Raw genomic sequence first — 27,307 nt, forward strand, 5'->3', positions numbered from 1 at the left:
TGATTTAAATCCTACGTGGCGCCTCATAGTCATAGGTTTGATTGGAATGCATAATCTTAAAAATACAGTATACCTTCAATACAATTCAAGTCATTTCGGATAAAAGCTTCTGCCAAATAAATGTAAATATATTGTAAATACAAGTTGTTCGTGCAATCTAGTCATATAGATGCTATGTAGCGGGATGGTTCATGACCCGCTTGCACTCGGTCGTCATATCGTTACTAAAACAATAAACTGACGATCTTACTTGATTTGACCTTTAATTCAGATTGACATATGCAAACTTGATTCATTGAAGGCAATTTCAACGGAAGTTGGCTCCTGCAACTCGTCCCTTCCAAACACTGCATAAAACAATCCGCCAAAGGAAATACTTTCCGTTTCTGTTCACATCTCAATGAGGTTGCTGAAGTTACCATTTTTCATCCTTTATACATTCTAATCAACTTTTGTTTCATTAGTGTGATGGTGCTCACACACACTGCTGAGTAGGAAGTGTTTTTTGTTGAAGCTTCAGCTGACAGAGTACCGGAAAGTTTACTTCTTTTTTTAATGCTCATGTTTCCTGCACAGACCATGTAGCTATTTTGTGTTGCACATCTCACTAACTTAACTTCTGTTTCTACACTATATGCATCTTGATGCAAGTAGCAGGATGTGCTGCTAAACGTGTAAAAAGGTAGCTATCCGATAGTGTGTTTGGCTGAATTCACAAGTGGTTTATTGCAGCAATGTAGCCATGAGAAAGGAAGGTATAACTTGTTCTTTGTAAGGTTTTTGGTTAAAAACTACATACCCTTTGCACAACACACACAAAAACACACATGTTTTCATGTTTTATGGGGACTTTCCAGTGACTTTATTTTTATTCTGTACAAATTGTATATTCTACCCCATAACCTGCATAACTCAAAACCTGCATATTTACATTTTCAAAAACACAATTTAGAATGACTTATGAGCTGTTTTCCTCATGGGGGAATCGCTATAGGTTGTCTGAGCCCCTGTAGTTACGAGTTCAACCTATAGCGACCCACCTTTGAGGCGGAAGAGGAACTTGCTTTCGTTCTACAAGCTTCATGTTTCCGCTTTAACACGTAGCAAGCCACAGAACTCATTTGATCTTTTTAGTTTATTACAATGGCAGTAAATAATCTACTTGTATTATTTCTGTTTCTTCTGACCTTCAAAACAGGTAAAATATGTTTTTGTTATATATATATTGTTATATAACTGTTGATTGATAATGATTATTGTGACAGTGATGATTGCACATGCCATGGCAAGGCTCAGATCACCATATTGCATATCCTCTAAAGCAGTCTTTCTCAAACTTTTTCTGCCATTCCCCACTTTGAAGGAAGGATTCGTGCCCCACCTGTCCCTAGCAATCGCCCCAACAAAATGTTAATAATTTTATTTTATTAACATAACATTTTTAAAACAAACAAACAATTGTTTTTGTATTTTGCCTCTGAACATCAAATTCAGAAACTGAGGAAATAAAAGTGTGGAGTATAGTGCTTTGCTTTATTTTGTCACTTTGAAAACTGCATGAAAAAAAAAAATTTAAAACGATTAATAATAATCAAACCGAGGCGGAGGAGGTAAAATCCTAATAATGTAATGTTACGTATTTTAGTGATAAGAGTATTTTGTATTTTTTGTATTTATCATATAAGCTACTGTGTTGCCCACAGTATTTTGTGTGTGGTGTGGACATCTGCACCTCTAGGTGGGTCCGGGGGCATGCTCCCTCGGAAAGAAAAGTTTTACATTTTTAAGATAAATTCATAAATAGAGTGCATTTTAAACGTTCAAAATTAGGTGATTAACTAATTTAGTGTCTGCAATGAGCCTGTTTTGTAGTAGGCTACACATCTTTTCTGAGCCAGAGACGGAGAGTGCTCAACGTTTCAGACATTTAAATTTACATAAGTACAAAAAAAAAATCAAAAACATTATATTTAGAGCTTGTCAAATACACTTATGTCTGGAAGCGGCAATCATAATTATTTCCTTTATAATTAGACGACATGTTTTATTCATATCAGATACACATTGTGTAAGTAACCTTCAAACTTACTCTATACTTCTCTTTAGTTCACTGGCCACTTATTTACTTTCATGTTTTCGGGGAGAAGGGCATAGAGTGCCGAAATTATCACGTCACTTTGTAGGCCAAAACGTGAGAGGGTAGCTATCCGAAAGTAAACAGACACTTATAATAGACACTTCTTGACTTGACTGATTAGTAAGGATTTCCCTCACCTCTTCCCATGTCAGCCCTTCTAATCCGAAGTGGTTAACTGCAGCTTTGACCACCAACAGGATTTTTTCATTTTTTGATTTTAACTGCTGTACTATTTATCACACCTGCTATAAAAGTAACAAGTTCCATTTGTTTTCATGGTTACTTTGTTGTTGCTCTTGAGTGACCATATCTACTTCCTTGTATGTTTTGTTTTCTTTGTTTCTTTTACAGCTTCTGCATAAGTAATTTTCCTTTTCCAATCTTAACTTTTGGATATTTGTCTCCCTTCTCATTACCTCACATCCACTAAAAGCCACATTGTGGGCTCCTCCACAATTGCAACATTTTGGAGATATCCCTGAAACACACATTCCATAGTCATGGTCCCCTCCACATCTTTGCTGTATGGCCTAACCTTTGACAATTGAAGCATTTCCTTGGTTTTGGAACAAACACCCTCACTGGATAGCTCATAAACCCCAAAAATACTTTTATTTGGCATCTCTTCTTCAAATTCTATTGACACTGTTTCGCTGTCCTTACCACTCCATCTCTTTTTGTTTCATTCTTTGTACACTCACAATTTTTGCTCCCTTAATATTCTTCTTTAATTCCTCCATTTTTACACTCAATGGTGCACCTGTAATCACTCCTATCTTTCCATCTTTTTTTCCTTATTCCCACCCTTCCAGTGTTTTCCACCTTACATTTTACTATATCCTTAATTTTCTGAGCTTTATCCCATTTGTCCTGCATCAGAACACCTCATAAATTCCCATCATTAAAGGGTCATGAAACCCCCCTCTTTCAGCTCAAGTCTAGTCAAATGCAACTGAAATGAAAAAATTATTAATTTTCCGCTTAAAAAAATCGTTCCGTGCATAGACAGTAAAAGAAAGTGCATAGTCTACGCGCCCTCTGAACCCTCATAATAAATGACTTCTCATTACACACACACACACACACGCACACACACACACACACACACACACACACACACACCTCTGAAGGGATAGAAAGTCCTCAGGATACTGCATCACTCGCAAGACGCAACTTGGATTAGTTGTCAACAAGGCGAAGTCCATCATTCTCCACTTGTTGCAGCTCTCTCGCGAAAATGTTCACGGCACACACACTATAGTTTAGGATCAGGTTTAGACGTGTCCGTGTTTGATGGCAAACCAACCGTCCAGAGCCAGAGACTAGCCCTGGCAGCATCGCGGGGAACATATTCAACGCACTTGGACTTTGCACCATGAAAACAAATAGTTTGCGTCCCATGATTGCCTCTCTCATCTAACGTTACTACGCGATATCACAGTTTGTCATGTCTGTCGTTGGAAAGATCCACGTGGTGTCATGAATAATTAAGAGGCCATGCCTTCTCATAGGATAACACCGATGAGTCATCAACGCACTGTGCAGTGCACTGCCACGTCACCCGCTACAATGAAGACTTTAAACCCGGAAGACGAAAAAAGCGGACAAAACCTCAAATTTAACCATTTTAACCTTATTACTAAATCTAACAGATGCTAACACTGTCTTCAATGGTGTTCAACACACATACCTCTGTTATAATCTCAGAAAATTTGGTTTGGGGTTTCATGACCCTTTAAGGATTTTTGCAAATTCAATGTCCCCAATTTTACTAGCCTGGGGTGTGTTTCCCGAAAGCATCGTTTGCCAACTATGATCGCAAGTTCCGTCATTATCAGCATAGTTCAACGAGTCGGTGTTTCCCGAAACCATCGTTCCAACGAACATTCGCAAACAGCTTTGCAAAGTTGTGTGGTTTGAACGACAGCTCTCGACCTGTGGTTAGAGGCATCGTTTCTATATTGCATGACATTTGGAGGTAATAAATCCTTATCTTGAGCAAAATAAGCAAGCTGACATTCAGTACAATCGGTGTCTTTTATTTTGAATAGATACAAATGGAATTTAGTTTGTCAAAAGATTGGAAGTAACGTGTTTGAAGAGTGCGCATGTGCGAACGTGGTCTACTATGTAAGAACGAGCCAAATATTGAGTCTGGTAATAAAGCAAAACAACTGAGAACAATTAGAAATAGTCCTCAGATGACATGTCTGTAATTTATATTAACAAATCTAGCGTTAATTGGATCTCAAACAGTTACATTAAAAGCAGTTATTACTCCACCACGTGCGAAACCAACGTGGTTGAACGATACTTTGCGACAGTGGGTTTCGGGAAACAGTCGTGACTAGCTAGTTGATTTTTCCAATGATGCATCGTACTATGGTAGTGAATCAGCAGACTACGTCGTTGTGTGATTTGAACGACAGCTCTCGACCTGTGGTTAGAGGCATTGTTTCTATATTGCCACACATTTGGACGTAATAAATCCTTATCTTGAGCAAAATAAGCAAGCTGACATTCAGTACAACTGGTGCCTTTTATTTAGAATAGATACAAATGTAATTTACGTCTTTTAGTTTGTCAAAAGATTTAAAGTACCATGTTTGAAGAGTGCGCATGTGCGAGCGTACTCTACTATGTAAGAACGGGCCAAATATTGAGTCTGGTAATAAAGCAAAACAACTGAGAACAATTAGAAATAGTCCTCAGATGACATGTTTGTAATTTATATTAAAAATCTAGCGTTAATTGGATCTCAAACAGTTTCATTAAAAGTAGTTATTACTCCACCACGCGCGAAACCAACGTGGTTGAACGATACTTTGTGACAATGGGTTTCGGGATCCAATTAACTCTAGATTTTTTTATATAAATTAGACATGTCATCTGAGGACTATTTCTATCTCAGTTGTTTTGCTTTATTACCCGACTCAGTATTTGGCTCGTTTTCACTGGAGCGAGTTCGCACATGCGCACTCTTCAACGGTAGCCTACTTCAAATCTTTTGACAAACTAAAAGACGTAAATTACATTTGTATGTATTCTAAATAAAAGGCATCAGTTGTACTGAATGTCAGCTTGCTTATTTTGCTCAAGATAAGGATTTATTACGTCCAAATGTGTGGCAATATAGAAACTTTAGCCATGTTTCCATCCTCTTGTCAATCGAATTATCTGAAGTTCGGTTAAAAAACTCATGCGGATAAAGCTCGTGAAAGTGTCCCAGACAGCAAACTGACATTGAATCAACGTGGAAACGACGTCTCTCATGACATTGAAACAACGTTGATTTGCTCATCGAATTAACGTTGAACCAACGTCAGACGCGGCATTCTTCAAAGCTAAATGAAATCGAAAATTGGTTTGCTTTCATAACGTTGAAACAACGCGTTGATTTCAAGTTGATTTTCCGTTAGTTTTGAAAGAATGACGCATCTGACGTTGGATCAACGTTAATTCGATGAGCAAAACAATGTCAGATCAACGTTGTTTCAATGTCATATTTCCACGTTGATTCAATGTCAGTTTGCTATCTGGGGTGTTTCCATCCAACGGCTTTAAAGCGAATAAAAACCTGTACGTAATGACATCACATGTTGTTTTGTGATCAAATTGATATGTCGAATTGATTTGAGACATTTTTAGGTGTTTCCATTCATTTTCGCACTGAACCAAACATTCAAGCAAACTTTTGCGAACAAAGTTTTGTTAGACAAAACGGATCGCACCATCTACCAACAAATGATCAATATTTCACAAGTTGAAGCCTAATAATGCTTATGTGCCAGCTACATTTGAATGGGATAATGTATACGAGGCGGTTGTTGAAGGGGTTGTATTCGCTATAACAACCGCCTCGCTATATATTATCCTGCTTATTACATATAAATCAACCAAATAAATAAATAATTTGACTCAAAATATTGACTTAAAAACCAGTTTATTGATTTAAAAACGAGTATTGCTTCTGCTAAAGAAAATAGTCTGTTCCGTCTCTGAACTGCGTCCATGGCAACGGTGTGTTATACTAGCAGCGCCAGTCTGTTAACAAGAAATACATTCTACATTACAATTTAACCAAGCCATGTAAAAACAAGCAAAACTAAGAAAACAGCGACGCTATAACATTGCTATGAATGATGATGCCGATGCACGTATACCCGACGACAGTGGAGGTGACTGTGGTGTGGGAACGACAGCGCTCCATCAGTTCTGGGAGATCGTGGTTCACGGACACCCTTTGGTTGAAGCATCTTTTTGCTTTGTCCACTTACTGTACATCTGTCTTTGTTGACATCCGCCATGTGTGCGCAAACAGACTGGTAATTAACTCGTCTTCTGGCGTGTTGCAACCATAAAAGGGCCTAAAACTTAATCGCAATTAATTATTTATTCGGCAAATAACGTTTCCATGAGACCGAGTCGATTTTCATGAAATTTCATCGAATTTTACTGTTTCCATAAGGCATTTTTTCATTCGATATCACTTAAAGGTAGTGTAGGTCAGAATTAAAAAAAAATAAATTTTTTTCAAAATTTCTTTAAACTTTCTGTATATATCAATGCATAATTAAAATCTAAGTACTCTGAAAAAGAAAGTATAAAAATCGAGTGTCTGTAGACCTCTCACGACCTCTCATGTTTTAAAGACAGCTCATTATTTCCCTTCACTTCAAGTTCACCCCCTCCCTTCTGGGCTCCTTCCAAAGCCACGTCCCCAAAACACATGAGCGTGCGACTCCGACAGCTGAGCTGAAGACGCATTATTTACCTGAGATGAGCAGAGAGGAGGAAGGAGTGCATGTAGTGACATCATGTCAGAAACACATGTAAATAAAAAAATCTAACTATCATTATGAAGATAAACAAAAGTTGTATTTTATTACTCACTATCAAGCTAGCATATTGATATTGGTAAAATTTACAATATATATTTATTGATTCGCTAGCGAGCTAGTTATCTATAAGGCAAAGCTAAAAACAGGTTGCATGATACACGATTTTCCATTGCCATCATTTACACTGTGATGAAGATGAATTTCGTGCAAGATTCATAACATATATGGTGTTCTGACTGCATGTAAGAGTTTGCTTGATGAAAGCATTGTTGATTCTGATGAGGACTACACTCCCGAGACAAGTAAGTTACCCATAGACAGTATAAGAAAGCAAGTACCGCATCGTCAGCTCGAGGACAGATCCGTGGTCGAGGGCGAAGCAGAGGAGGTCGTGCAGGAGGCCGTGCTATTAGGGTCCGAGGAAGTAGAGGCCGAGGACGAGGTGGTCGAAGTGCAGGGCAAGGGTAACTTTTTAGACAAGAGGACCTGCGTCGAGTTTTGCATCTTCAAGCTCAAACAAAGGCATTCGAACAGGTACGATCTGGATACGCGCAAGTGGGCAGGTCCTGTGTGGCAAAAGGGTGGTTGCCATGGTTGCGAGAGAGTGACAGTCGCCTAAACCAATCGTTGTTTCGTCCCCGGTTCGAAATAATGAGCTTTTTAAACGGTCTAGAGTCACTCAATTTTTATACTCTTTTTTTCAGAGTACTTAGATTTGAATTATGCATTGATATATATATAGAAAGTTAAACAAATTTGGAAAAAAGTTTATGAAATTCTGACCTACACTACCTTTAATTCGGATAAAAACGTGTCGATGGGACTTCCGGTGTAATGAGAGACTAGACGTGCTTGTGGATCGCTCTTCAATTTTGATAATATTTTCCACCACACTCGAGACTGGTACATCCTTTACGGTGATTAAACACGCAATAAGGTGGTTTGAGAAAGGAAGAAGACGGTAATTCAACGAAAATGTCGAAAACTCGGGATAAAAACGCTTCGTCGTCCAAGGCTAGCCACGCAGAGCAGCAAGCTAATGCTAACCCTGCTAACGTTACAGACGGTGTTACAGCTAGCGTCTTGCTTCAAGCTATCGAATCTCTCAGAACTGAGCTGAAACAGGACAACGCCACAGTGAGACAGGATATTACTTCTCTACAGCAGGAATTAAGCGGCAAACTTGACACGATGGCGGAGGACTTGAGAGGCCTGACCGACCGAGTGGAAGAAGCGGAGTCTCGGGTGGGGCGTGTAGAGGACGTTACTTTGGATTTGGCCATAGAGGTGGCGGAGGGTATGAAGCGACAAAAGGCCCTTCAAGACAAATTGACCGATCTGGAGTCAAGATCCAGCAGAAATAACATCAGGATCTTTGAAGTTGACGAAGGAGAAAAGCCGGCGTCAATGGCGAATTTCGTTGCAGATCTGCTCCAGCGACATCTGGCATTACCAGCTGAATTGGACCTTAAAATACAGCGAGCCCATCGAGCTCTTTCCAGGTGGCCCGGTGACGCACCAAGACCTATCATAATCAATTTCCAGGAATTCACTATTAAAGAGATGATACTAAAGGAAGAAAAGGGGAGTTTTTCAACTAAACGGCAGGAACATCTACTTTGATCACGACTACGCATCAGAAATTGTCCAAAAGAGAAAGGAGTACCAGAAGATTAAAAAGGTGCTGAAGGAGAAAGGCATTCGCTTTCAAACACCGTACACAAATATGCGTATTCACTGGGAGGACGGAGCTAAAGTATACGGCTCCGCACGTGAAGCGGGACTAGAGCTAAGGAGGCGAGGTCTCGATGTGGAGCTGCCGGCTGTGACGGAAGAGGACGCAGAAACTTGGCTCCAAAAGCTAAACTTATGGCAGCGGGAGGGCCAACCACCCAAAGGCTTCGTACCAGCTACAGCTCAAAGGGCAAAGCTGAAGCTGAAGGAGTTCCAAAGAAGCGGAATCTGATTTCTAGGATATGGACATTTTTATAATCGCAAAGCAATCTTCGCGCATCCATTGTCATTGTAGAGCGGCACATGTTGTTTGCGTCGAATCGTTGGACTTTAAGGATGGAGGGGATGTCTACGCCTCTCAACCTTTGCATAGGGACCTCTTTTTTTTGGAGAACTATCCCTAGACCCTCCAACGGGGTCATGGTGGGTCAGGCAATATTCCCACTGAGGGGGGGTGGGGGGTGGGGGGGGGTGGGGGGGGTTCGTCCTCTGTGTTCATCAATCATAAGTAGCTTGGGTGAACTTAAAATTGTTTCAATAAATGTAAATGGTCTTGGCAGTCCAATTAATAGAAGTAGATTACTAACTAAATTAAAAAGGTGTAAAGCACAGGTAATCTTCCTCCAAGAAACTCATTTGCCAAAAGAAGAGCATGATAAATTAAAAAAATTAGGATTCAGAAATTCTTTTTCTAGTGCTTATAAGAATAACAGAAGGAGGGGAGTGATCACCCTTGTTTCTAATTCTGTTAATTTTGATTTGATGGAGGAAGACTGTGATAAGGACGGTAGATTCGTGATTGTCAAAGGCAGAATTAATAACTCAATTGTTTTTTTAGTTAAAATACGCAAAGTGCCCCCCCTCATGGAGGGAAGCTATCATCTCAGTCATATTAAAAGAGGGGAAGAACAGTGTTAAATGTGAATCGTATCGCCCAATTTCCATCTTAAATGTCGATTATAAAATATTTACCTCAATTATAGCTAAAAACTAGAGTCTTTCCTTCCTGATTTAATAGACGAGGACCAGACAGGATTTATTGGGGGGCGCCAAGCCCAAGACAACATACGACGTTCCTTACATATAATTAATGAAGTTAAAAAACAAAATATTCCAATAGCCTTAGTAAGCCTTGATGCCGAAAAGGCCTTTGATAGAGTCAGTTGGCATTATCTATTTGCAGTTCTGAAAAGGCTGGGGTTTAATGATTCTAATATTAACTGTATACAAGCCTTATATCATAAGCCGATGGCAAGAATCAAATTAAACGGCGACTTGACTGATTACTTTGAGCTCTTCAGAGGAACCAGACAGGGCTGTTGTTTGAGCCCTTCCCTCTTTGCCCTGTTAATTGAGCCTCTAGCCCAATACTTGCGACAAACATTAGACCTTAAAGGAGTAATGGTGTCCAATGAAGAACAAAGAGTAAGTCTCTTTGCAGATGATGTAATAGTATATCTTCAGAATCCGGATAAATTATTCCCCAAACTTTTAAAAATCTTAGAAGACTTTGGAGGAAAATCAGGCTACAAATTAAATATTTCTAAGACTCAAGTCCTCTGTATTAATTACAGCCCATCTGATCAAATTAGAAAACACAAACTCAAATGGGACTCGGAACAAATTAAATATTTAGGTATTTTTTTGACGCGAGATCTCAGTTCATTATATGAAGCTAATTATAGTAAAATAAATGAGGTAATACAAAGGGACCTGACTAAATGGACAAATCTAGTTTTAGACTTTAATTCCAGGATTGAGGTGATTAAGATGAATATGTTACCCCGATTGTTACACCTATTTATTTCTCTACCAGTTGTAATACCCGACTCTCAGTTCGCTAAATGGGATAAGCAAGTAAGTAGATTTATATGGAAGGGGGCAAAATCAAGAATTAGACTTAAAACACTTCAGCTGGAGAAATTGAAAGGGGGGTTCTCCCTTCCAAATTTCAAAGATTATTTTACAGCTGCCCAATTGAGGAATATTATCTATTGGTGTTCACCTAATTATTATTCCAAATGGAAACAAATTGAAATCAACTATATCCCAACGTCTCTACCTCAATCAAGACTGGGTGAGAAAACTAATATACAGCTGAAAGAGGGGAACCCCATAGTCGAAACAACCATTAAGCTCTGGTGGGACACGGTGAAAAAATACAAATTCGAAGGGGATTGTAAATTCTTGGTTTGGCCTTCTTTCTCTCCTGATTTTAGGAGTGGTCATTTGGATAGCACATTTAGAAAGTGGATTGGAAAGGGAATCACAGCTGTGTGTATGCTGACTGAGGGTTTGGTGTTTAAATCATTTGAGGAAGTAAGGAGGGAATTTGACTTGAACAGACTTGTTTAGATACATTCAATTACGGCACTTTTACGATTTTGAGATAAAGCCCCACCTTTCACAGGAGGGCTGTAAGCTGATAGAATTGGTGTCGGGTGCATACCAAAAATTACCCTCAAAATTGTTTCTAGACTGTATAAATGCCTACAAAACTGTAATGGCATTAATTCCCTTTATATAAAACAAAAGTGGGAATCTGAACTACAGATCAAGGTGTCAGAGGATGATTGGCAATCACTCTCATGTTTTTTGGTCTTGTCCCAAAGTTAGTCCCTTCTGGAAAAACATAGCGACTAAAATAAGAGTTGTCTTGGGCTATGCGTTTCCAACTGATTTCCAAACTATGTATCTTGGTTTACTTTCCTATTCTGTTATACAACCAGAGGATTTGTATATATACAAAGTTTTGTTGATGGCCACCAAAAAAACTATTACAAGGAACTGGCTGAAGAGTCACACTTTAACAGTGTCACAATGGAAGGAGATAATGGAAGAAATCTTTACAATGGAAAAAATCACTCACTTTGTTAGGCTGAAATCAGCTCTTTTTGAAAAGAGATGGAAGAAATGGATACTCTATAAGACTCAAGTGTGAAAGGGATTCTTTGCAACATTACACCCTGCTGTTCTGTTTTGTTATGTCATGTTTGTTATGTTTGTTGTTACTTGAATAAATAAAGAGTTAAAAAAAAAAAAAAACGTGTCGATGGAAACACATGCCTCTAACCACAGGTCACACAACTTTGCGATGCTGTTTGCGAATGTTCGTTGGAACGATGGTTTCGGGGAAACACTGACTCGTTGAACTATGCTGATAACGACGGAACTTGCGATCATAGTTGGCTAACGATGCTTTTGGGAAACGCACCCCAGGGTTGATGTATTGTTAGCACAAAGGGGCTAACCTTCTTCATGATTGCCTGACTCCTTTCATTAAATCGTATTACAACCTCATATTTCTCAATTTCTTTATAGTCTCTCCTCTCTTTCTTCATCACTTTCAGAATCGTCATGTTTATCACTTCTTACTCTTTTATTCCTTATATATTTTTAATTCGATCTTTCCCTCTTTTCCACCCACGTTCATCATATCTCCCCTCCATTCTCTCCCCCCAACCTTCCTCTGATCCATAGACCTTATTCAGAGCAGCGCCATGACAGGTATGAAAGTGAGGCTGTGAGGGATAGACTTACCGTGTTTCCAATGGCATCCGCTGTAAAAAGCTGAATAAAGCTCCTAGATTACTTCATTTTCCACAACTTACATTTTCGGGAGTTTTTTGTCAACTGAAATTTATTGGAAAGATGTTTTTCCAGTGTTTCATGAGCAGAACAATCCGAAAACACATTAAATAACAGTACAGCTCATTGAAGAGATGCATGTCTATCCCTCACAGCCTCGCTTTCATTCACATTAAAAAACAAAGATGGCGCTGCCGTGAATAAGGTGTATTCACGGAGCAGTCAAGCTCCTGCTTCGCCGCCGCCTATAATTTCCGAAGAAATTGCTCCAAAACTCCACGTTCTTGATTCGAGATATTCACCAATGAACCATTAGTGGTAGCTCGTACAAAGAGCGTGGTGAGCTGGAATCTGCTTACCCGCGTACGATGAACCGCAAACATCCAATAGGAAAATTCAACTGCAGTAGCCACCGTTCAAACTGAAAAGGGCAGCACTAAGACGTTTTTACACCATTACTGTATATTGTATGTAGAATCAAAACACTTTATACCCAAATGTCAAAAAGTTACTCAAATCAATCATCAGCACTAATAAAGCCCTATTCTTACAGATCATTAACTAAAAAAAGTTGGTTTAGGGTTTAGTTACCATTTAAAGTAAATTGAACTAATTTCTTTTTGAGATCAAGAGATATTTCAAAATGAAATCATTCAGTAACAGTAACAGCCAAACAGTCAGTAACAGTTTCAAGTCAGTTTAACATTGTGCATGACTGTTTGAATGAGAAATCTGTTACAATGCTGTTACATCAAAATGATTTGTTCAAATAAAGTGAACAGCATAACAACGTTTTGAGTGTTGTAGCCTAATACACATTTAATTTTACATTTTCATAATTATGTCACCTCCTCCCTATTTTGATTATTTGGTAAGTGACAAAGAGCTCCAGACATGTGCATTATATATATATATTTTTTTTAAATGCCATTTTCTATATAAAAAGAAAAAAAAGTTTTAAAAAGGTTTGAAAGCAGTATTTTTAAATGTAAAACATTTTATTTATTTGATCATGCCCATTTCAGAAAAAATGTGTACAATGGGGCTATAGTGAATACAGCAGCTGTACTCAGAAACTCTTATTCTCTCCTCAGGGTTCAGTGATGAGATCTCTGTGTTTGTGCAGACGGGAGATTCTGTTCAACTGGATATACAGACTCAGAAACTACCAGAGTTTTATACTTTATCTTGGACAAATGATAAATCAGAGATTATAGTTATGTATATACCTGGAACTAAAGTAGAAATACCTCATGCTTCCTACAAGGACAGAGTTTATTTCAATGATGAAAGCTTCTCTCTCACACTGAAGAACATGCAGAAGACAGACAGTGGACTCTATACAGCAATAACAAGTGGAGAATCAGAGGAAAATATTGTTACATACAGAGTATCTGTAATTGGTGAGTGTGATTTTGCTTGGCATTCAGATCATAAGACTCATGTATGTTCAGTGTTTTATTATTTGGACTGTTGTACAATACGAGAAGAGGAATTAAATGTAAAAATTAAATATTAAATATAATTAAAACAATGTTTAGCATTTATCTGCCCATGTTTCAGTCAGTACATTCTGTAAACAGCTATGGGAATTTGACAGCGTACATTAGAGTGATGTATGATTTATTTAAAAATGAATGTGTTTTAGACGCTGTGGAGGCTCCTGTTCTGACTGTAAACTCAAACTGGTTCAGTGGTAACTTCTGTACTGTGAACTTCACATGCAGAGCTCATGACCTCATGATAAACTCTAGCTATCAGAACAACAGATGCTCTCCAGAAGAAGTGACATCACATGAGAACTACACTCTAATCCTGCACTGCAGTGAGGAATTAATCATCTGTAACCATAGCAACCCAGTTAGCTGGAAAAAAGACAGAATAAACATTACACCGCTCTGTGTCAAAGGTATCTGGTCAAACACACAGAGAGACACACGGACAGACACACACCCCCACACACACACACACACACAGCATTGAGTAATCAATCATGTTAAATCAAATATGGCACTTTGGGTTTCTAAGCTATTGAACTGCTTAACTGACAACTACAGTTCTTAATGATATACGTTTCTCTTTTTCCAGGGAATGACGAGACTAAGCTACTCCAGTCTTGGCAATATATTTTGGTAGCAGTGGTGTGTGTTTTGGCAATTGCAATATTTCTAGTCTTTCTCTGCAGGAAGTGTAAAAAAGGTATGCCCATGTTGCCTCGTACTTTCTATGGAAAATATCTCTGTTCATCAATTTGATCAAGTACTTTTGTACTAAAATAAGTAATTTAAAATGAAGTTAAAAATAGGTTCTCCATTTTTCTCTCTTTTGGTCCATTTTAACAATGCAGAATACTGGTTTCTCCTACCTTTAATTCAGTAAAGAATCTCATTACATCATTTAAATATCATAAGTTAGTGACCAACTAAAAAAAAATCTGATCATCTTAATCTATTCTGTTTTTTATATTCACCTCAATACATTTTCAGGGTTAAATATAACAATGTTTTTCACATGCAGAAATCACATGCTTCACATGTAGGCTATTTGTTCTTTGCTGGTTCTAAAAACAAGGAAAGGAAAACAACAAATTCAAGAATATTCATAATATTTAGCAAAATATTAAATTCAATACAAAGGGTTACTACTAAAGACTAATGCAATATCTTTATTTATATCTGAAATGGTTTGCACGGTGTAAAACAACCTTTTCTGTAAAAAAAAAAACAATTTTTGTGAGAAGTTTGAGAAATGAATACATTCCCTTTTATTTTGATGTTGATATGTTATTGTACATTCTAAACCTCAGGTGTCCAAGAGGCTGATAGTACAGTCTATGCTCAAGTTGAGGTAAGCTTCATATTACTATTAATCATTTTGCCAAAGCATTCTCTTCTAAAGTATAGTTCTGATTATTGACTGAGAATTCATCCTCTTCGTCTCTCACAAAATCTGCCGTGTTCATCGCCATTTACTTTGTCTACTGTTGAGAAAATAGACAGCTTCTATTCACGCCGGTGTCGTGCAGGATTTCAGGTGTTGCGTGATATCTCTGTGCCCAAGTAGCAGTGCTTTGCCTGTTTGACTTTGCATAGCAGAAAGTGTTTAGACACATTTCGTTTATAAATAATAACTATTGGCCGTGGCATCAAGGGATTGTAAAGTCAATATTGTATGCACACTTCAGAATCTCGCCGGGAGTATTAAGTCATCATACTTTTTGTCTACTCGTGAGATCAGACATACTACTCGTTGCACACTGTAATTCACCATTGAGAAGAATGACCATTAGCTTCTTTTGTTCTGCCTCCATGTTTTCTTTTGCCTTAAAAATTTGACTAATCCTCGTTTGATAAATTGTGCTCACCTGTTCTTCATGTGCTTTTCACCCTATATACTTCCTTTCCTCAAATGTCCTTTGGATTGTTTTGAGCTTTTCACTTATTTAGTCCTTGCTATAATCTCTGCATCAATCATGTTGTGTGTCTATGTTGTTTTATTTACCCGCCTTATTCATTGGAGTCCAACCAGAGGCTTTCTTCTCAGCTGGTGTTGCTCTCTTTAAAGCTGCCTATCACAGCGTTGCAAGCCTAAGCCAGTGTCCATGTGTTCCATGTACACAAACTATTTTTTTTTTGATAGAACGTTATAAATAAAGTTTTTTTATTTATTTATTATAATTTTTTTACATTTTAGGCTCAAGAAATGCAGATAACCAACAGTGATGGTCATACATATGATGTTCCAGACCGGGTGAGAATAGACGAAAATGTAAACAGGGTAAGCTTATGAAAAAAATGATTCTATTAGCTAAATGCATGTTTTGTAAACTGTAGGTTAGTGAATGTTTGATTAAAATGTCTTTCTTTATTTTAGTAATTGTTCAGCTAAGCATGATTATTCAGGGGACATTTAAAAAATATCAGTTTTTATATTTAACTTATAAGGTTCAAGATCAGACACAGGAGCAAATGGGAGATAATCGACCCAACACAACCTACTGCACAGTTGGACAACACCAAAAACCTGCAGTCCCTGTCGAAACAGACCATACAATTTATTCAATGGTGTGCAAACAACCAACCAAGAAACCACCCACCATTTCATCTGATGAGGCATAACATGGAAACATGGCTGTTTGTCACAGGAAGTTTCACAAGGGCTAATCTGAAAATGGCATCCTACTCGTATGTCTCTGTCATATCAGCATATGGTAGAAATAATAAGAACAGTATTGTTGTATACTATTCTGAAATTAGAATCAGAATCAAAAATCATTCAAAATCACTATAAAACTGCAGATAGATTTAATATTGGCCTCACTTCCCATGTTATATTTATAATACATGTAAAAAGCCAGACAAGTTAATGCAGCACTGTACTGTAAATACAACATTACTCACCTATGCCAAGTATCAAAATCACAAGTCTTCCTAGTGAATTTTGACAAATATCCAGTAGATGGAGACTATTCCTGGAGCTGCACAGTTTGGCTTCTTCAACCTCAATCAAATACAGCCCATTCTCACCCCCAAGGCGTCAGCGCCTTGGGAAGCATTTGGACATGCTTCAATATCTGACGTTTTAGGCGCCCTTTAGCGTCAGTTAGATGACGCCCTAGGATCGCGTGTACCCTACCCCCACCCCACACCTAAACCTAACCGCGTCCTCTAACAGACGCTTTCCTTTAGCCTAAAGCGTCAAATATTGAAGCATGGTCAAAGGTGACGCCTTGGGGTGAGAATGCGTTGTCAAATAGCCTACACCTGATCTAGTTAAAGATCACCTGATCTTTTTTCATTTTAAATAGTCTGTAATGTTGCTGTTGGTGCATGAACAGTATCTGCAAAGTTGCAGCGCTGAAAGTTCAGTGTAAGCAGAGATATCGTCTTAAAAATCAGGAAGTTTAATGCCTACAAAAACGACTGGATTGGGACAACAGCTGGGTTATGGTACGTCACTAACCCACTAAGGACGCTGTACTTCGTCAACAATGGATACAATTTATGTTTGATTATGTTCCTGAAAATGACGATCGTAATTTAGCTCTCTGTGCTGCGCATTTTACGGAAGACAGCTTCCAGAATCTCCACAAGTTCAACACCGGATTCAACAAGAAACTGTTACTAAAACATGAAGCAGATCCAAATTTAAAACCACAGTTGTTGGGCCACAACCTGTAAGTAGGCTAAGACTTAATCATTTTAAATGTATTTGCATGTATAATTCCAGACGTAGCCTTGTGTTTTAGTTTTTTTTTTTTTTTTTTTACAAATGCCAGGGCTAGCTTTATTGCCACTAGGCTATTAGTTATGCTATTTTGTGTCTACGACAAACGTGTACAAACATGAATTTTGTATAAGTGCTAATGTTGTAAATGTATTTTTCATGTATATATGTTTTATGACGTTATTTCAATTTGATCAAGAACGTAAACATGCCACCGCTGTTTGAGTATAACATTAGTAGCCAGTCAGTTGCTATTGTTGCCAGTCAGATGCTATTGTGTTAAACAAACGTGTATAAAGTTAAAAAATGTAGCAAATTATCATTCAGAAACATTTATTAAGAGCCGTGTGTGGCGTGGTTCTTGTTTGACTCGCTTCATCGCGGCTTTCTCGGTCTGATTCTGGGTCATACTGTTACAGCAGTTCGACGCATATTTACATCTGGAACGGAGCTCATGACGTGCCCGTAAAGGTAATGGGCGTTAACTTTCCGGAGAACGTAAGCGACAGTTTAGCCAATCACAACACACCGGACCAAGCTAACCAATCTGAGCCCACGACGTGTTTCTGAGGGAGTGGTTTCATAGGCTCAGGAAGTCAACCGCTCGTTCGAGGACAGAGGAGAGCGTGGCTGAAAATAAACGTGTGAAGTTTATGAAAAATGAGACTTTTTAAAAACGAAAAACCACGAATACATGTTATATTGCACCTCATAAATACAATCATGCAAATAAAAAAAGCAGTCAACCCCCCCCCCCCCCTTTAAATTAGTAGTAGGTTGCTGATAATTTACTCACCCCCATGTCATCCAAGATGTTCATGTCTTTCTTTCTTCAGTCGAAAAGAAATTAAGGTTTTTGATGAAAACATTCCAGGATTTTTCTACATATAACGGACAAACGGTTCAAGGTCCAAATGAGAGTTTCGTTGCAGCTTCAAAGGGCTTTAAACGATGCCAGACGATGAATAAGGGTCTTATCTAGAAACATGATCGCACATTTAAAAAACAAAAAGCTCAAATTCTCGCCTTGCTCTGTTCTGTGATGCACGTTCGTGACTCCTGTTCGAACTCGTTTATCAAAATGCACGAATCTTTTTTTCGAGTCGAATAAACGAAATGACTCGAAAAAACGATTCATTCCAGCAAAAAAGTGCTGCAGACAGGAGAAGGAGACAAAACTTTTGGGTCGACAAGGGATCAAATGGCAAAAGATACAGGGGTTTTAGACCTATATGGGAATTGCAGCAGCTGTAAAAATCCAGAGAAGAAGAAGAAATTAAAACTGTTGGACTCTGGCCCTCGAGGCTGGGTCTGACTAATATCTTATTTAAAGTAGACTTTTGTTGATTCTTGAATTTGTCATAGCTCTCAACACTGGGTATATTAAGAAAATATGCCCAATTATTTATTTCTTTAAATCAAATTAAACAATCTGTCCGAGCTGTTATCATAGACAGTGGCTGTAATCTGGACGTTATACATTCGCCATGTTGTCATTATCATGTGACCAGTTGCTTTGCTTCTCATTCACAAATCTCATGACAAATCCTCACTTCAGAATCCTCACTTCAGAAGTAGGTCATTAAGAGTAGGCTACTTTTTTTGTCTACTGTTTTTGAGTAGGCTATGTGAATTCATTCATAGGCTTACTACTTTTGTCACGTAGCCTACTGATTTTCACCTAGGCTATTAGCCTATATTGTGTTTTCAGACGCAGCCAACAAACCAAGTGAAATTATAATACAGTGTAGCGAGATCACTTATTCACTTTATAATAGCCGAATAGACGTTTTACAATGGTTAGTTTTTAGAAATGGAATTTTATTATGAATTTTTTACATTTTATTTATTCGCACAATTTTTAGTAAAGAGACATATTAGCATATATGGCTTTATTTTAATGTTTTATGGGCCTATGTAGCGTAGCATTGGTTCCTGAAGTAGGCTATTTTCAGTAGGCCTACGTATTATTACCATAGATTTTAAAAAAAATCTTTGTTAAAGCGTTAGGCTACCAGCAACAACATTACAAAATTTTATTTGAAGCAAAAAACAAAAGTATTTGAAAATCGAATTTTACTTTTTTTTCCTGATTCTTTTCCAAGTTTTAAATATAATATAGTCAGCTTTGTTTATTTAAGCCATTTTTACCATGCTGATTGTTTCAAAGAAGCTTTACAGTGATAACAGATAATGAAACTAAATTTGTTTCGGCTTTAGAGCAGATCTAGAAGAAAATTGTGTCATAATCCAGCTCAAGTAAGTTCGTTGATTGATTTCTGTTGTACAAAAGTTATTTATTTATTGTGTTCATTTATCTATACAGCCGCTCAGAAACCAGGCTCAGTCGGGGACCAGTTCTTTTCTGGCCAGCCTACAGTACTTTAGCTTAAACAAAAAGTTTATAGGCCTACCATGGATTAACAACCTAGTCGTAGATCGTAACAGCTCTGTCCTAAAAGGTTTAGAAGTCATCGGTACAAAACCTTTTTTCTTTTTTCTTTGTTTTACTCCTGGAACCGACTGTTGCTCAGGGACTATTTGATGTAATTATGTGATGTAATGGAAAGCCTATCCATTTTAACTGGTTATTCAAAACAAAGTGCTTGCATTTGCATTATGGAGATGCAGCATGTGGGAGATTGTTATTATAGTTTATTGTTTATTTGAATAAAAAACACTGACTTACTGCTGCTTGTAAATGTGCTATAGAAATAAACTTTTTAACTTCTCTATTAATAAAAATGTTCAATTCATTCAATATATTCTCAGATTCATTTGAAATGTTTTTTGTTTTTTCATTGAAAAACGCAACACTATACATTTCAAAAGAACTTTGTGAAAAACTATTTTTTTGTGGAACAAATTATGAGTCAGAGGGATTTTTTTTTTATTTATTTATTTTTTTTTTTACAAATTTAAGAAGTTGGGTTTATCCTTCTGTAAACAGTCATGTTTTAGATGGCAGAAATCCATTGGTAAAAATAGCATTATGCATAGTGGCAGTATAAGGTACGAAAACTATAAGGTTCACATTTTAAATAATGATAGATTTATTATTGCCATGTAATGATGAGGTGTGGATCTAAATGCAATCCATTTATTAATTAGAGAAGACAACACTGAAACACAAAAGAAACTAAAATCAGAACGCAGTCCAAAGGATAATCCACAACATAAAGACAATCCAAAGGAGCACAAACTTAACAGTCTAAATTGAAGGCTACATTCACGAAGGTAAACGAGGGGCAAAAAAAGTGATATAAATGGATAACTAAAGGGAACTAACTACACAAAGTGAAACTGAAACGCAGGGAGACCAAGGCAAACTCACAGTCTAAAATAAAACAAAAGCGAAGACAGGTTTGACCTAATGATTATAGCCTATATTTATATATAAAATTCAGTTGCTCAAAGTATAGATTGGTTGGGAATGAACATCCAAGCTTCTCACTTTTATATAGCAGTTTTTATATCGGCATATTCATAAACAAGGCCTGTTATATTTTGAGTAAGTTGTGTACATATTCTATGTATTTATGGACCTTAAAGGGATAGTCCACCCAAAAATGAAAATTAGCCCATGATTTACTCACCTCAAGTCATCGGTGTATATGACATTCTTCTTTCAGATGAATACAATCAGATATTTCAAAATGTCCTGGCTCTTCCAAGCTTTTATTTCCGGCAGCGAATGGCCGGAAGCTAGAATTTTGTTTTCTATAAAGTATGTTAAACTAATTGGTTTGCTTCAGAAGGCCTTTAAAGAGCTAGGGTATTTTGTAATATGACCCGATGATTGTATTCGTCTGAAAGAAGAATGTCATATAACTAGGACGACTTGAAGGTAAGTAAATCATGGGCTAATTTTCATTTTTGGGTGAACTAACCCTTTAACCAAATGTGCACACAGGATATGTGTAGGTATAAAGAAGTGAGACGTGGGTACAGTGAAGAGGAACACTTGCTGAATTTAAAAGATAGAGGTCAGATCAAACCACACTACATTTACAGGCTTTAGGAAAAGCTTTTAACCTGGAAGGAAAACAACGTTAATTTATCTAAAATATTAGCAATAGTTTTGTGTTGTTTGACTTTTGTTGTGTTGTTTGTTGATGTTTGTTTCTGGGCCGTCTTTGACTTTCTGACTCTAATTTCTTCTCGCATGAACTCAAAGGACGCAAGGCGTTTTCTTTATATCTATAAAACATACTTGCACTTTGTTGTAGTAATCTCTTTACTGTCATGATTTGAACGAGCAGAGTAAAGAGGAAATGACGTAGTGGACTTCCTCTGTGGTCCTGAGGTTGCAGTCACATTCTCATACTTCCTCCATTGAAGAACTCGCACAGAAACGGCCATTTGTTGGAAATTTTTTGTTTTCTACAATGGCTTTTAGGCTACTCCGGTTAATTTCTCTTCTTGCTTACATCACAGGTACAAAATCCAATCTTTTTACTATCATACTTTTGATTAAGTGAAAGTAGGTTATAAGATTCTTTCTGAAATTAACTTTTAATTCCTTGTTTAGTTTTTGTTTAGTTGGCAGTATTTTTTGACAGTTTAATTGAGTTTTAAGTGAGCTTCATTTAAAAAACGGTTCACTAAAATGTTTCCAGGATTTTACAAGATTACAGTAAAAATCAGAGTTCAGAAATAAGGGTGATTTAAGGTTAATTAACTACGTCACATATAATGGGATTCTATGATGGTGATATTCCCATAAGCCCTTGCACATATAATTTTGATCATAATTATTAATTATGGTGGTAAGTGTTACTGTTGGTTGGGAATTTGGATTGAACTTTTTGGTTTTGAACTTCGTCTTCAGCTCTGTAACGATTTCAGAGAAAGATATATTTTTCCCTATTATAATGCTACAAAGCCTGTTAGCAAACAGTTACTAAATTTGTCCTTTAATCAAAGTCTTATTTTCTCTCTCCTCAGGGTTCAGTGCTGAGATCTCTGTGTTTGTGAAGACGGGAGATTCTGTTCAACTGGATATACAGACTCAGAAACTATCAGAGATTGATATTTTATTCTGGAGATATGATAAATCAGAGAATATAGTTAGATATATAAGAGGAACTAAAGAAGTAAAACCTCACTCTTCATACAAGGACAGAGTGTATTTCAATGCTGAAAGCTTATCTCTCACACTGAAGAACACACAGAAGACAGACAGTGGACTCTATACAGCAATAACAAGTGGAGAATCAGAGAAAAATATTGCTACATTCAGAGTATCTGTTATAGGTGAGTGTGATATGTTCTGTTTAATCTATGATGTTACTGCATACACACTAAGACAAAGTCAATTTTATTCACTTGGTTTTCTTATATACAATATAAATTATGCACATAATGTGCTAACATATGAGTTCAAAACATACTTTATGTATAATGATAATTATTTATGTTCTTTTCAAGAAGTCTGAACAAAATAGTAGCCTATAAATAAATTGTGTTCTATAGTTTACTCAAGTGTGTGTGTGTGTGTGTGTGTGTGTGTGTTTCAGATGAAGTAGAAGCTCCAGTCCTGACTGTAAGCTCAAACTGGTCCAGACCTGACCTCTGTAGCTTTACATGTAAAGGGAGTCACATTACCATCAGCTCCATCTATAATAGTAGCAGCTGTTCTCCAGAAGAAGAGACATCACGTGATAACTACACTTTAAATCTAAACTGCAGTGATGACATCATCATGTGTAACCATAGCAACCCTGTGAGCTGGAAGACTGACAGAAAGAAGGTTAATGAACTCTGCACTGTTAATAAAGGTATATACCACATACACTCACATATGAATAAAGAGAATATGAATGAGAGAATGTAACTAAACACTGGTATGAAATGCCTGTTTGTTTAAAATTCAGTTTGGGAAAACTGTTTGTTGTCTTATCATTCATGTAGAAAAACCCCAAGCTTTAAGCCAATCATCGTATCCCTCATGGTTAATCCCCCTCATTTGCATATTGACACCGATTTCGTTGGTGTCAGTGATCGGCTGGTGTCTCTACACGAGAAAAAAAGGTACAAAGCATCTAATCTTACATTAATTTTAAAGACACATTATATAGAATTTAAGTAAAGGTGCTAAATGTAACTTTTCTTCTAAAATGAATCCATTGCATGTGTGTGAAGGGGTTTTAATCACACATTACAATGATCCACTTGTCGGGTTTTGCTATTACCTCTGAAGGCCAGTATTCCTATTTTTATGTGAAGTCTCCGGGTCGGAATTTCTGCGAAATCCATCGGATGTGACGTGCATGCACGTTCCCGAGCCTCTCACCTTTTTATATACAGTCTATGTGACGGCACTGCAGCGAACGACATGAGTCTGATAAAACCAAAACACTCCTGCCTCCAGCACAACACAAAACAAACTAAAATTTTTAAAAAAATTATCTACTGAAGCTCGTCAGGCCAAACGTGAATCGGATCGACTTAGGACGAAAACACGGATCAACATCGGCAGAGCGTTTGATTTATGGAGAGACCTCCGTAATTTTTATTGAAATGAATAAATAGACTGTTCCAGGATAACAAAAAGTAGGTGCTTTAGGATGTAACTTTTTATTTTATGTACTAGATCTACCGTCTAACGTCACTCATCCCACTACTATCATATTGTTTATAATACACATTTCCAGACACGTTTAGTACAGTAATGTTACTTCACGATCTGACTGTTGCACTGAAATTGTTCAGTCTAGTTCACAAACCGTTTTCGTTATCATATTATACATTCACCTATGTTGACATTGCTGATTGTGAAAGATAAACGAATAGTTAGTGAAATGCCTTATGCTAGATAAAACCCCAAATGAAACGTTATCATGATACGAGTGTGGAGCATTAGTTCAACGTCAAGCTGATAAAAGTAGCCTATTATTGTAACGTTGCAGTGGGAGTTTATATGAATTTCCAGCATGTTGTGTGATGCTTTCTCCAGTGTGTTGAAAGTATCAGTGTGGCCGTGTACCACGAGTGATCGCTCTTGTGTTCGAGCACGCGCAAGAGTACGAGCGCTCTTGTAAAAATTGGTTGCAATCTGAAACGTCACCGATAGAGGCCACTAAAAATACATAAAGCACCTTTAATAGCCACCATTTCAAATTGAGTGATACTAGTTAAAGGGTTAGTTCACCCCAAAATGAAAATTATGTCATTAATGACTCTCCCTCATGTCGTCCCAAGCCCGTCAGACCTCCGTTCATCTTCAAAACACATTTTAAGATGTTTTAGATTTAGTCCGAGAGCTTTCTGTCCCTCCATTGAAAATGTGTATGTACGGTATACTGTCCTTGTCCAGAAAAAGACATCATCAAAGTAGTCCATGTGACATCAGAGAGTTAGTTACAATGTTTCGAAGCATCGAAAATACATTTTGTCCAAAAATAATAAAAACTACGATTTTATTCAGCATTGTATTGTCTTCCGGTTCTGTCGTCAAGCCGTGTTCAGTGATGCTGCTGACGTGAGTCTGGTGCGAAAGAGCTTCGCTTACAGTAAACAAAACAATCTTCGCAAACATGTCTAAGGAATTCGACACTGAGGAAGACTTGCATTATTCCTGAATACACGGACACACCAGATAACACGTCAGCAGCGTCTTTCGTCAGCAGTGCGGCACTGCGGACTCGTGAACGCGGCTCGACAACAGAACCGGAAGACAATGCTGAAGTCGTAGTTTTTGTTATTTTTGGACAAAATGTATTTTCGATGCTTTAAAACATTGTAACTAACCCACTGATGTCGCATGGACTACTTTGATGATGTCTATTTCCTTTCTGGACAAGGTATGTACATTTTCAATGGAGGGACAGAAAGCTCTCGGACTAAATCTAAAATATCTTAAAATGTGTTTTGAAGATGAACGGAGGTCTGACGGGCTTGGGACGACATGAGGGGTGAATCATTAATGACATTATTTTCATTTTTTGGTGAACTAACCCTTTAAGAGTATGTTTGTCTAGAAATAAAAGACTGTACTGTGTGTTTACTGTATGTTAAATGTCTTTTATTAATTTTAAGAAACAAATATAATCATATTTACAATATTTGCACAAAGCTTATGATCTTGTGCCTGATTTCAGCAGTAAGAAAGACACTTAAACAGATAAAATTTGACATAAAAATGTAATGCAATCCTACAGAATTAAAATGCTAGAAGGATATTTCCTTTAACAATAAAATGTTTTAATAAACATCCTAAATCGATTTTTGAATAGAGTGATGAGGTTTATGATGTTTTCAGATCATTCCTACTCCCCTGATATGGAGAATGAACTTACAGTCTATGAAAAAGTTGATGTAAGTTTTATTTTACATTTCTTCATTAACCACTGATGATAAATGTTTTTATTTCTTTTTGAATCAAGTTTTGCTTCACTGAGTCTGATGTTGATTGAATGTTGTCAGAATATTAAGAATATTAAACCACAACAAAGTCCACTGGAGATGTTGGAGAAAACAGCGAAACCCTGCACACTGTATGACACTGTGAGAGAACACGGACCTCCTGATGTTAAGATGGAAACCAACGAGATTTCACCCAGTCATGACTCTGTGAATCAGGTGAAGATCAAACTCTTACTGTAATTTTACAAAAATTTCGATTAAAGACACGTCCAGGCGTGAGACCATGTGGATGTTTAAAGGATGTATTGGAAAACTGTTTTAATGAACGCAAATAATTGTGTTCTTTATTTCAGAGTGCAACACTAACAGAGAACAGCAAGTCAAATACACCAGTCACTGTCTACTGTACGATTCAGAAGCAACCAAAACCTGAAACTGAAAACACCATTTATGCTGTTGTCAATAAACAGCCAGCCGAGGATAAATCTGTGCACCCAAAACCAGAATAAAATAATAAAGTTGAACGTTTAATAAAGCTGAACCCTTATAGTGATTCTAATAAAATTAAGGCTGTTGGTCTCGGTGTAAATAAGCAGCAAGTACATAGTTTGAGCAGCAATATATGCATATGTATATGCAGCAAGTACATGGTCTCCATGGTGAATGTAAATAAATGATATGAATAAATGAATGTAAATAAAACATTTTTTTATAGTATTTTTGATGTAAATTTGTTGCATGTGGACAGACAGGAATGCAAAATATCACATATTTTCACATATTAGCTATACATACACATTGTTCATTTGTCCATATGCTAAGACATACAATAATGATCAATAGCAAGTATTACAAGAAATCTCAGTCCTGTACAGATCTTTTAATAAACAGCTTCAATTGCATAAATGTAAACCTAAAACATTCTTCCCACATAATAGAGTATTGACTCTAAAATAGGTATCAGGTATCAATATAAATAGATGTGGTGGTGGAGCCTATGATTGAACATGTTCCAATTGAGATAATTTACCTTTCTCAAAGCCAATTCATACACTACATGGTGTTGTACATTAGGTTAAGGGTATCGATTCAGATGTTCCACTTTGATTCGATTTCGATTCGCAAGCTCTCAATTCAATTCGATTTTGATTCTAAATTCGATTTCAATTCCCGATTTAATTCAATGAATATGGATTTAATACAAATCCTATATATATATAAAAAACAGTGAACAAGTTTACAAGTTAATAAAAAGAATTTAACAGCCACAAACCTGTATATTAAAATCTTTTTTTATTTTAGGTACACTTGGGTACATTTAAACTGAACCTAACTATATTTCAAATGCATATAATGAACAGACAGGATTATTTGATGCAAGATGAAAAATTGATGGTGAAAATTAGACAAGTCA

At 37.1% G+C, this 27,307-nt stretch overlaps 3 protein-coding genes across 7 annotated transcripts in view; 2 read left to right on the forward strand and 1 right to left on the reverse strand.

Annotated features, from left to right (window-relative positions):
• Positions 1–18,280, forward strand: part of LOC120482463 (CD48 antigen) — a 47,950-nt gene extending 29,670 nt beyond the window's left edge. The window contains exons 2-7 of one of the 2 annotated variants that reach the window (XM_089131468.1): positions 13,395–13,703; positions 13,949–14,209; positions 14,389–14,499; positions 15,107–15,147; positions 15,994–16,077; positions 16,245–18,280. In XM_089131468.1, coding sequence (XP_088987594.1) covers positions 13,395–13,703; positions 13,949–14,209; positions 14,389–14,499; positions 15,107–15,147; positions 15,994–16,077; positions 16,245–16,418 — 980 coding nt within the window. In that variant the 3' untranslated portion in view covers positions 16,419–18,280. The remainder of the gene's footprint in view (positions 1–13,394; positions 13,704–13,948; positions 14,210–14,388; positions 14,500–15,106; positions 15,148–15,993; positions 16,078–16,244) is intronic. The other variant, XM_089131469.1, reaches the window with a different exon arrangement.
• Positions 1–27,307, reverse strand: part of LOC120482456 (NACHT, LRR and PYD domains-containing protein 1 homolog) — a 69,097-nt gene that overhangs the window by 26,025 nt on the left and 15,765 nt on the right. The window lies entirely within an intron of this gene.
• Positions 1,079–26,675, forward strand: LOC120482461 (natural killer cell receptor 2B4). Of its 3 annotated transcripts, none has more exons than XM_089131461.1 (7): positions 1,079–1,198; positions 22,474–22,782; positions 23,046–23,306; positions 23,440–23,559; positions 25,790–25,845; positions 25,954–26,109; positions 26,247–26,675. In XM_089131461.1, the coding sequence occupies exons 1-7, from the start codon at positions 1,144–1,146 to the stop codon at positions 26,400–26,402; spliced, it is 1,113 nt and encodes a 370-aa protein (XP_088987587.1). In that variant the 5' UTR covers positions 1,079–1,143; the 3' UTR covers positions 26,403–26,675. The 3 variants fall into 3 exon arrangements, with proteins under 3 accessions (XP_088987587.1, XP_088987589.1, XP_088987588.1); XM_089131463.1 differs by lacking the exon at positions 1,079–1,198 and adding an exon at positions 21,854–21,963 and having other exon boundaries at positions 25,963–26,109; XM_089131462.1 differs by lacking the exon at positions 1,079–1,198 and adding an exon at positions 21,855–21,963.

The sequence above is a fragment of the Pimephales promelas genome, chromosome 5, assembly GCF_988280905.1.
Source record: "Pimephales promelas chromosome 5, fPimPro1.hap1.1, whole genome shotgun sequence".
Classification (NCBI taxonomy): domain Eukaryota; kingdom Metazoa; phylum Chordata; class Actinopteri; order Cypriniformes; family Leuciscidae; genus Pimephales; species Pimephales promelas.

Bases quoted from the DNA above. Each gene is read 5' to 3' on its own strand.
- LOC120482461 (XM_089131461.1), top strand. From the start codon at position 1,144: ATGGCAGTAAATAATCTACTTGTATTATTTCTGTTTCTTCTGACCTTC. The intron at 22,783-23,045 runs GTGAGTGTGATA...TGTGTGTTTCAG, and splicing joins ATTCAGAGTATCTGTTATAG to ATGAAGTAGAAGCTCCAGTC. The intron at 23,307-23,439 runs GTATATACCACA...TCATTCATGTAG, and splicing joins ACTCTGCACTGTTAATAAAG to AAAAACCCCAAGCTTTAAGC.